The sequence below is a fragment of the Telopea speciosissima genome, chromosome 5 (assembly GCF_018873765.1).
Source record: "Telopea speciosissima isolate NSW1024214 ecotype Mountain lineage chromosome 5, Tspe_v1, whole genome shotgun sequence".
Lineage (NCBI taxonomy): Eukaryota > Viridiplantae > Streptophyta > Magnoliopsida > Proteales > Proteaceae > Telopea > Telopea speciosissima.
In genome coordinates this window covers 17,208,823-17,219,816 of record NC_057920.1, presented here as the reverse complement: position 1 = coordinate 17,219,816, position 10,994 = coordinate 17,208,823, and the positions used below count along the sequence as shown (strand labels likewise).

At 38.4% G+C, this 10,994-nt stretch overlaps 1 protein-coding gene across 1 annotated transcript; it reads right to left on the bottom strand.

Annotated features, from left to right (window-relative positions):
• Window positions 1-948: 948 nt before the first annotated feature.
• LOC122662719 (CRS2-associated factor 1, mitochondrial) lies at window positions 949-9,203 on the bottom strand. The gene is made up of 5 exons (XM_043858435.1): window positions 8,518-9,203; window positions 7,683-7,810; window positions 5,990-6,215; window positions 5,789-5,916; window positions 949-1,201 (listed from the first exon to the last, which is right to left on the bottom strand). Exons 1-5 carry the CDS (start codon window positions 9,104-9,106, stop codon window positions 1,001-1,003), a joined length of 1,272 nt encoding a protein of 423 aa, XP_043714370.1. The 5' UTR covers window positions 9,107-9,203; the 3' UTR covers window positions 949-1,000.
• Window positions 9,204-10,994: the final 1,791 nt, after the last annotated feature.

The window sequence follows — 10,994 nt, the reverse complement described above, 5'->3', positions numbered from 1 at the left end:
GGTTGTGGAGAGGCTTTCAAACCATTTAAAATGTCAGTTGCCAGGTCAGACCATTTACACACAAAAAAAAAGCTTGTGGATAAAATAGCACCTTGACAATCACCGATGTAGAGCTGATTTGAGAGTAGCTCTAATACATGATAGGCTATGAGAAAATCGTTTGAAATGGTATGGCCATATACAACCAAGGCCTCTAGATGCTCCAGTACGGGGGGGACAGATTTGATTTAGATTGAAAGAGCTAAAAAAAACTTAAGTGAGAAAATACATGCATAATTTAGGCTTTGTAACAAGTATGTCTTTGAATAAAGCTGATTGGAGGATAAGGATCTAAGCAGCTAACCTCATTTAGTTGGGATAAGACTGAGTTGTATAGATTGCATAGACAAACTTGGTTTTCAAGGGCTGTCCAACTTTCACCTTCAAGTGGGCATACCCAATTCTCTTGTTGGTGGAAGGACAGACAGCCCAAATAAAACTTTTTCAAGGCATGTGTCTCTTGTACATTGTTCTTTCAGAAAATGATTTTACTGCTGACAATACAAGGGGAGAATTTGCATTTTATTTCCCTTGTTTTCACCCGAAAAAAAAAGAAGAGGATGGTATGCTGGTGATTTATGCAATTGCTTTGCGTGGTCGGATTCTTTTTATCATTCAACCATGCCAAAAAATCCAATACACCTGAATGCCTTCAGCAGTAATATTTTTTTTCCCATGGATAAATGAGATTGAGAAAGAATTATTATGACTGATAAATGACAACTTATCAAGGTTACAACCTAAGTCTGTAAAGATCTCATATATTGCGCTCTTCCATTCGTCTCATCACATTTTTGTGCGGAGTCAGTGAAACTCAAGATCTTCCACTTCTAAAATTAGCGTTTCTTGATTTGCAGCATTGTGCATCCTCCAACTCAACTTTAGGCTTCAACCCCCACCCCCATAATAAAAAAAGGAGTTGCTTCTCTTCCAGGTAAGTCGAGCACATTCAACAAACTTTTCACTCAATCAATGCTTCTGATCTGCTGTTAGAAGAAAGCAACTCGCATTCAGAGTCGAAGTCAGAAGAGTTCACTTGGCTGATGTCAAAGTATTCACGATCATTAAGGAACTCTCCTGCTCCTGTTGGGCAATAGTTCTTCCCCCTCCACACGACAATCTGCTCCTTTTCAAATGTCACAATGACACAAGGAACCAAATCCTGCATCATCAAACAATAGAAACTAAGCTCAAATTCCACAAATTGCTCTCCAAGATACAAATAATGAATTGAAGAGTAGAGTTGAAGAGACAATACTGGAGACCTACATTTTCTTGACCCAGTTTCAGCTCATATTCTCAAACATTTGATTCATAGAAGCAAAAAACAGCTTATGAACTGATCTACCAAAAAAGGTGAAGAAACTGGAACCTTTATCCAACTGTGTGAGAAGGTTCTCCAGCAATGTTTTGGACAGTCAGAATGCAGCATGGCAAGATAACTAAATCTTAAATGATCCCAATGTGGGAGGCTTGTATTAAGCCATCCATCTGCAATTCTAATAATTCAGATCAGGATATACTTTTGTTTGATTCTATAAAGATCTAACCCAATAATACAAAAGGATGCAGCATGGCAAGATAACTAAATCTTAAATAGTTAAATGATCCCAATGTGGGATGCTTGTATCATGATTGAAGGTCACAAAGAAGCCACCCATCTGCATCTAGAGTTTTGAGAGAATCAAGAAACACCAATTTCTCTGACCACTGAACAGATATAATAGTTCAGACTTTTGGATCATCTACAGTGTGAAACAAAATTAATTCTAATAAGCCAGATCAGGATATAGTTTTTGTTTGTTTCTATTAAGATCAAACCCAATAATACAAAAGGCCTCTTTCCTGGTACAAACAGACAGTAGGCTTCCTTTGTCATGGTCAAGTGACATTTTATCAGCTATAAGAGCGTGTTGTTCTCACTTTATTTTTATTTTTGGGTCGGGGGTGAAGGGAATAGATGGCAGTGTGAATTCAAGTATTTGTTATGATAAAATTGGTACATCGACCTAAAGGAATAGGGGGAATGGTAAATGACGATAGTCAAGCAAGATGTGCAGGAGATATAAAGAGAATCGACAAATTTATTTTCATTTTGGAGGACAATTTTTGACATAATTACAAGTTTTGCCCTAACTGTATAAGTGCCTTTGCTGATTTTTCATTGAACATGACTTCATTCAGAATTGAACAAATTTGGCTCTGATGTGGGCTGTTTTGGCAAAATATGTAATACTTTAAAATCAACAAGACAAGTCTAGCTCCAGTCCATTGTACACTGGACCAGAAACATGTCTCCATTATATAGGAGTGTGACACATCAGATAGGTGTCTAGACCAGTGTACCAGACAAGGGCATTTTCATAAGAGAGAGATGCTCCTTTTAATAATTAATGGATGGATGCGTTATTCCATGTATTCACTAGATTGCCCTATGGTCCCTATTAGGTCCTCTCTTTTCTTAGCCCAATTAAAACTATTGCAAACACATCACACCCCCCCCCCTCTCAAACAAAAACAAAAACAAAAAAGAAAAAAGCGTACCTCTCTATTTCAAAACATGTTCCAAGTGATTACATAACTACCCGAAGAATTTTTTTGAACATTAAATCACTACCTCCATGAAGAAAGGTAACGAAAATTACTCAAATTGCTTCGATAAAGTACTTGCATGGCTGTAATAACAAAGTCAAGAAATTGGTGGTTTTGTATCCAGAAACCATTTCCCTAATCTCATCCCCCCCCCCCCCCCAAAACACCTATTTATTATTCTATGGTGTTTTAAACCCATAAACAGCAAGAGTTGATGATTTTTGGGTATTATATGAGTTTTGGGATTTTGTAAGGGTATTAGGATCTGCAATGTGTTAGGGTTCCAAATTCTTAGCTTTTGGGTGTTGCACAAATTGTTTTGGTTTAGAGCATTTCCCATGATGAGAGTACTACTTTTGTGTTTGCTGCGTGTGATTTAAGGTAACCATAACAATTTTTTTTTACTTGTGGAAATTTTCCCATCATCATCTTCGCTTTTTCTCCATTTCAGTTTCTTGGCATCAATCATACAATCAAGTTTCTGCAAGTAGACAAAAAATGTATTGCAATATGTATATATACACATATATGGGTATATGTCATTTACAAAAGACATTCCTACAATTAATAATATACAAAGACTTTACTAAAAATTATTACAGAGAAGACATAAGAAATAACTGTTTTAAACGAAGGAACCACTTTGCTTGTTTATTGGAGATAAAAATAATTATGACAAAGGTTAATTATATATCTTGAGTATATGTCATTTACAAATACATTCCTACAATTAATAATATACAAAGACTTCACTAAAAAAATTATTACAGAGAACAGATAATAAATATCAGTTTTAAACGAAGGAACCACCTTCTTTGTTTATTTGAGATAAAAAAATTATCTCAAATAATTATGACAAGGAAAATTATATATCTTGATACTGAGACAGAGCTGCTATACACATCTGACAACAAAAAGTGGGAGAAGAAGAACAAGAACAAATCTCCTTCCATAGTCATGTGGACGTAAAAAATAAAAAATTTAAAATATTCACCCAAAAAAACATAATGAAACAGTAATTCATAAGACGATAAAATTTCCTTTCTCTCTGGGTCAAAGAGTGGCACTTGCACATTTTACCCTTCAACAGAAATTTCTGCTACTCTACGTCATATTTGCGAAATGCACTGACATGAAGAACTAGCTTCCTCTGAACCCATGGTTAACTCAATTTGCCCTTCTTCCCTTCTCTCCCCTCTTTCTCTATTATACCCAATGACCAATCCATGCAACCATCCAGGAGCTTTTATAGATCTGCTAACCATCTAAACACTCCTTTGCCGCACCTCACTCGGCAACTTCCATGGCAGTTGCCCATTATCAACATTGCCATAAGACTTGGTATCTCCTTTTGAATTGAAAAAAGAAGGATACAGGAACTTGCTGCAACTAACTGCTCAAACCATCCTAGTCATATCATCCTCAGATTTCCAGTACACATAGCAAATAGAAACTCCAGCACTGAAATCACTTTTGTATGTCACCTTGCAGCCGTATCTTGCTGCAACAATCTGCCTAAATTATGACTTTTTTTTCTAATTAAAGCCCGTGACCAAATGACCTCTCCATATGAAAATTCTCTTGGAAAAGGAACAAAAAGAAACACAATCTTTTACTATTTAAGGAATCCTCTTGCAACTGTTAGGTGCAGTGTTTGGTTGTGTGTGCCCATGGCCCAGAAAAGACTGCCCATACAATTTGAACAGAATGAATTAAGTGCTGAGGTACTTCTAGTGTGTTGTGTGGTCGGCACATGCCATGAAAATTAAGAGGTAGTATTAAAGATGGAAGAAAGACCAGACCCACTTTATAAAGCAGAATGTAGGATGACAAAGATCAACACATGCACAAATGAAGGTGGCAAAGATGCTGATGTTGAAATCGATGGCGACAGTAAAAAAGATAAGAATCAGAAATGAATGTGTCAGCAGGAGCTTCAGGGTGGCACCGACCGCCATCAGGATCAAGAAAGTCAGCAAAAGATGGCTCACCACATACAATGGAAGATCAGCGACTGCAGTAGGAGCAATGCTTGCTTAAGGTATTGAGAGTTAAAACAGCAAGGCAGACACAAAAAATTTGGCATACAACATATTAATCCAAAGCACAAGGGGTATTTAGTGAATAAGATGAACAAAATTTCTTGGGGACACAACAAGAGACAAGAATAACTAAAAATCAAATCTCTAACGCCAATGATAAACCGAAATGTATCAAACTGAATTTGTTATATTCACTGAATGTATCTAACGCAAATGAATCTCAAAATATTATAGCAGGGAAGACCACCCTGCATATTAGGGAAAATGGTGCACAATGAGGTGACCACAACTCACCATTCATGATTCAACAGCATATCCTCTTTTCAGCTGAACATCACTGAATTAACCTTCCAATATTCTTCACCTCCTGAAATGGATGGGGAAAACATACCCAAAGGAGTTCTGATCCAGGAGATCTTCTTTGCAGGAGCAATGGGATGGCATTCCCTACTACCTGTGCTATGAATGTTCATTACTATTCTCCTCAATGATCATTTCCAACCTATAGTATGAGATATATGATTGCTACCGCAACCACTACTTTTTTTCACAATAAAAGCATTCCACACATCAAATTTTACACAAAAACACAAGAAAGGAAGACAAAATTACCAACCAAAAAAACATAAAGGAAGACAGAAACTTTTGTACACGTGGACCATATAATTGGCACTGTCAGTAGGGAAGAATGTTGGGGAACTCAATATGGATTCATTCAAGGTCTTAGCTGCCAGGTCCTCTATTCAATCAGATCTACCATACTACTATGGCAGAAGTAAATTGTTGTTATTTTTTCTCACTTTTTTCCAATCTGTTCTCTCAATTTTCAGTTGGACTTGACCAAACCTTAGGTTGAACAAGTTCCGTGTAGACGGAAGTTTAGCAAACCAACCAACATATACACATTAGCCAGCTAATGACATCATTTTGAATACACCTGTTTCCAATCCCCAATGACAATTAGGTTAACCAAGCATGTAAGAACTAAGAAGACATTCTCCACACAGTAATTCTTTCATCACCACAGCCAAAACAGTAGCTAGTAGATAATGTTTCATATCAGAAAACATTCAAGGATCCTGAGCAAGGAAAACCTTTCCAATGTTAAGCCTTACCCTTAGTTTGCAGCCTATTTTCTTGTAGTCACTCCTCTCAAGGCCTTTGCAATCTATACGAACCAGCTCATCAACGAGGAAAGCATCTCGGACCATTGGAACAAGACTACCATAAAAACCATTCTTTGCTGCAGTTTTACTTATCGAGTCAGAAGACATAAAATAGATGAAATAGAAATTAATGATTTCTCATAACATTACCAAGCTTTGTTAAAGGTGAAACTGCCAATCCTCTCTTCCTCATTTCCTTTGTTTCTTCCACTGTTAAGCCATCAATCACAGTTTTGACCAACTTTGGATAAATAGGCTCATGGGGCTTCCACAGCATCAATGGAATCACAGGCCTTTTCTTGGGATTATAATTCCTGCCTCTATACAAGACAACAAGACCACCCTGTCTATGTATGATCTTCCCACCAGTTTTATCCTGGAAAAATATATATAAAATTTATTAGGCAGTTCTAGGAAAGACAAAAGAGAGAGTATTGGAGCTGCTCACAATGAAATAAAATAAGGTTCTCACCATCAAGAGGAATCTCCACATGGGCATACGCTTTCTATCATGTGAAGAACTGTGTTAGCAAAGAATGGTTTTTATGGTTACCCACATGTTAAATTTCATAGGCAATCTCAACTGTATGACCTAGTATGTATTGAACTTTTTCCTCTTGCATTTTCAGCTGCTGAAATGTGGAAGACTGACCCAGCCATTTCAACCATCACTTAGGTAGGGAACCATGTGGAAAAGTCATCTGTCAAATCTCAAGGCTAAAGTCAATCATATGGCCCACAAAGTATTGGATCTTTTTTCAGCCTTCCAAATGTTGATAAATTGACTTGTAGATTGTGCAGTGGGGCATAATGTTTTTTGGCTGAAATATACCACATTAACAAAGGGTTATGGCAACAATGTGCCCAAACAGTTTGGGTGCCAGCCAATGATCAGCCGCATGGTAGATAAAAGATGTCCAGGATGCCTATGTAGAGATACCACTCCATACTGCCCGTGTCGAAGGACTCTAAATTTGTACCACAAGAAAAAGGCTCATAATGGAAGAAGAGTCTGAACGTCTATCATGTTGTTTAGTTTTAAGTTTTAATGTCATGCAACCACCAAAGGGAGGGGAAGTTGACTTCATCAAAAGCATCAAATGCATTAAAAGTAATTTCCTACACAGACTTGGTAATACCAATTGCTAGCATATAGATTGTAGAAGAATCTTCTAATCATAAAATTGCCAATAACACGTCGATAGACAAAAACAACAACAACAACAACATAGCCTTATCCCAACTAAATGGGGTCGGCCAAATGGATCCTTGCTCTCCAATCAGCCCTATTCGATGTCATACATGAAACGAGGCCTAAGTTAAGCTTGTCTTTCCTCACCATTTCTCCTATGGTTAATGTAGGCCTGCCCCTGGCTCGTTTAGTTCCCTCAATCTGAATCAAATCACTCCTCCATACTAAGGCATCCCAAGGCCTCCCTTGGACATGGTCATGCCACCTCAAAGTCTCAAACGACTCTCTCTAAGCTTATCATGAATCGGAGCTACTACCAACTTAGTTCTAATATGGTCATTCTTTACTTTATCCTTCCTAGTTTTCCCACACATCCATCTCAACATCCTCATCTCCGCCATGTTGATAGACAAATAGCTAATCATATTTACCTTTTTAGTTCCATAATAAATGTTAACGGTTGATTGATGATATTTCATTAGCTCGTGCATGATATTTAGAACACTAATGGAAAGAATCAAATGGTGTCACATTGACGAGCACGTGAAAGGTTGCTTGCAGAATGCAGATAGTTTTTTAATAAAACAGCCTTATACAAGGAGGTGAGTTATAGCAAATAAAGGAAGCATTCTATATTGGACAGAGAAATACCTCAAGTTGGATGCACACATTTTTCATGTGAACAGTGGGAACACCAAGACACTTTATCCGGACAGCCTCAGCATGCTTCCAGTGATTATGAATGTCGTTCAGCATGTTGTGAGTCAGACCATCCCTACCTATAATAGAGATCATCAACACCACACATAAGTAAAAGAAGAAAATTGAAAAAGAAAATGGCATTTTTCTTTGTTGTGCTACTTCTGTAAAACAGGCAGTGGTGAAGAAGAACAATTTGAAGCTAAGAGTCCCACCAGAATTGCAAATATCTATGGAGTTCTGACACATTTCTGCCCAGGGATACAATTGGGAAAAGCTGGCCACTACTTTGTGGATCCAGCAGATAAGAATTTGCCGGAGAAGGTAACAAGTCAATGACTCCGTCCCAGAAACCATTACATTGTTTTTAATACTTGAAAAAAATGGTGCATAGACTGAAACAAAGAGAAGATTTGGATGGATCATTGAATAAATTCAGGGACGACTTATTCACCACAAACATGTGCACAAGAAAAAGCAGACGCGAGAAGTGAGATCACAAACATGTGCAGGGAAGACAGCTGCTCCCATCTTCAGTTACAATATAGAAAACAAGAAGTGAGAACACTGATTTACACCAATTCTCCCATGAAACGAAGCCCAACTCGACAAACATGTCTCTGATGGCTTCCATGGTTCCTATAAGATTTTAACAGACGGTTTTAAGCCGAGACCACATCATATAAGGTCCAGGAAAAATAAGTTTTATTCGTCTATGGCTCGAGAATCATAATTTAGAACGTAAGTGCCCAGTAGAAGATGAGGGAAAGTGGGAAGAACAAAGTACCCAGATTAATTTGTCGTTTGGTTTTATTCCTCTGACACCTATCCACAAGAATTTTCCTCTCAGCACCAGTGAGAGGTTCCCCTTGAATCGATTCTCTCCATTTCCTCCTCTTCTCCTCCAACTCCAACTCATCATTCTCGTCCACAGACTTCACAGTCGGATCAATAGCAGGAGCACAGACCCCAGTCCAGGGACGGTCAATCCGACCAGGCCCAAAAGGAGAGTACTTGGGCTCACGTAGTCCAATCGGTCTGACCGTAGGACTACTCTCCGTGTAGCTGAACCTGAAATCGAAGGGGATGTCAGAATGCAGCGGCTTTAAACCAGTGCGATCCAGCGAAGAGGGTGGACGATACAAGGGTTTCTGCTTCTTCTTATTGTTCTGCTTGAATTCGTTTCCGGCAGCAAGGTTACGGTTGGGGTTAGGGTTTTCGTGTGGTTGTCCTCCCCCACCAGCGAGGGAGAGTGGGGGTTTGAATGAGTACTCTTTGAGCTTTGAGGAAGAAGGGATTGACGAAGTGAACAGACGGGGTGAACTGAGAATGATGGAGAGCTTATATTTCTGGCGGGAAATTCGACTGAAAAACATTAGAACATCAACGTTCCCTGTTGGGTTTCGTACCTCTCTGGTTTAATGGTTTTACGGAGTAGCGGGAGCTGACAGAACTGAAGAGAGACCAAAACGAGGACAGGGGTTTAAGTATTTAACCCTTTACAGGGTTTTAAGAATCGGGGGTGAATCGGCAGGTTCGGATTGGAATCGGATGATACCGATTCCGATTTCCACCATTCGTAATCGTTTTTGCCTGAGTTGGAATCAGATCCGAATCGGCCGGTTCCTAGTTATTTTCTTTGATTCATAGGGTGATTCTCAATTCCTAAACCAATTCTATTTTCACTATAAAATAGCTTAAAAACAATAGGATTGGACTGATTCAAGTCGATTCGGATCCGATTCAGTAGAATCCCCTCTGAATGATTCGTACCCAATTATAATTATTAAAACCCCTGACCCTTTAGGCGCATACTCAATGCATTGTAGGAGCCAGTAAGGGTGTTAAATGGTCCGGTTTCGATTAAACGGTGTGGTTCTGTTTAAACCGTTTAATAAATGGTCTCAACTTTAAACCCATGATCGAACCATTTATTAAACGTTTTCACGGTTTCGGTTTTAAACTATTCGGTTCGGTTTTCAGCTAACAGTTGTTTGATTTTGGCACATTTATGTATATTTTAGAGTGTTAATCAGTCTGGTTCGGTTTAAACCATTTAATTAAATGGTCTCAATTTTGAAACCATAACTGAACCATTTATTAAACGGTTTCACGGTTTTTTGTTTAAATGATTTGGTTCGATTTCGGTAAACAGTTTCGGTTTGATTTTGACACCCAGGAGGCATATGTATGTAGCTTTATCCCCATTTTTTGTTTAGGGTCTGTTTACTTGTTTGAACCCACGACTGCTAGGTTGCAATAGAACAACTATGCCAAGGCCAGCTCTCTTGATTTCATCCTAAATTAATCTAATCAAAAGACAGGTTTGGGACAAATTATGATCCGTTTGTAAGTTATTAGGTAAATGGTTAAGCCGTTTTTCACATTTGCTTGACATTTTTCTTAAAATAATTAAAGTGAATTATTATTGTTACAAAATTTGTTATTTTTCAAATGTCACAAAGTAGCTATTATATCATGTGGACATATGATATTGTCCATGTTGACTGTTGGATAGAGAGGACATGGTCTAGATTAGCCACATGCATCAGTACTCAAAATATTATCAAGCAATTTCCCAACTTTGAATGAGAACTAACTTATGTATTTCTAAAAACCTTTAATTTATTGTAAAACGAAGATAAGACCCTAAAAACCTCGTATTAGGATCGTCTCCAGCGTGCCCCGTGCCCAGGGTGCTCCCAGGGGGCATCCAGCGATTGAGCTGTGCCGCACACAGCTTGGCGCACACCTAGGGATGTGTGCGGCACAGCCCAACGGTTGGCAGCACCCTGGAGGTGCTGGGCTCCCTGGAGACGAGCTAAATTCAAAAACCTCAAGGGAGTTGCTCAGTTAGTCACTTGGCAAAGACCAACACCTTATAATTAAGAGGTCATGAGTTCAAAACCTTGGGGCCAACCTATCAAAAAAAAAAAGAAAAAGATAAGACCCTAAGATGGTGGGTGAAGCTTCCTCCGCGGGGAGTGGAATCCTTGCTGGCCTGCTTATCAAGGTTTTTGAACATTTTTTCTTTTGGGAGGGGGAGGTGAATAGAAAATAAATTAAGGAAAAAAACAAAGTACAAATAAAAAGGCCCATAAGCAAGACAATATAAAATGATGATACATAAAAAAACCTGGGGGTGAGAAAAATAATTAATGAAACGATGATGCATCAAAGGTCGGGAAGGGAAAACATCAGTAAAAGATGATACATCAAAAAACTAGGGCTTGAGCAGAAATAAAAGGAAGGTCCCAACTAATT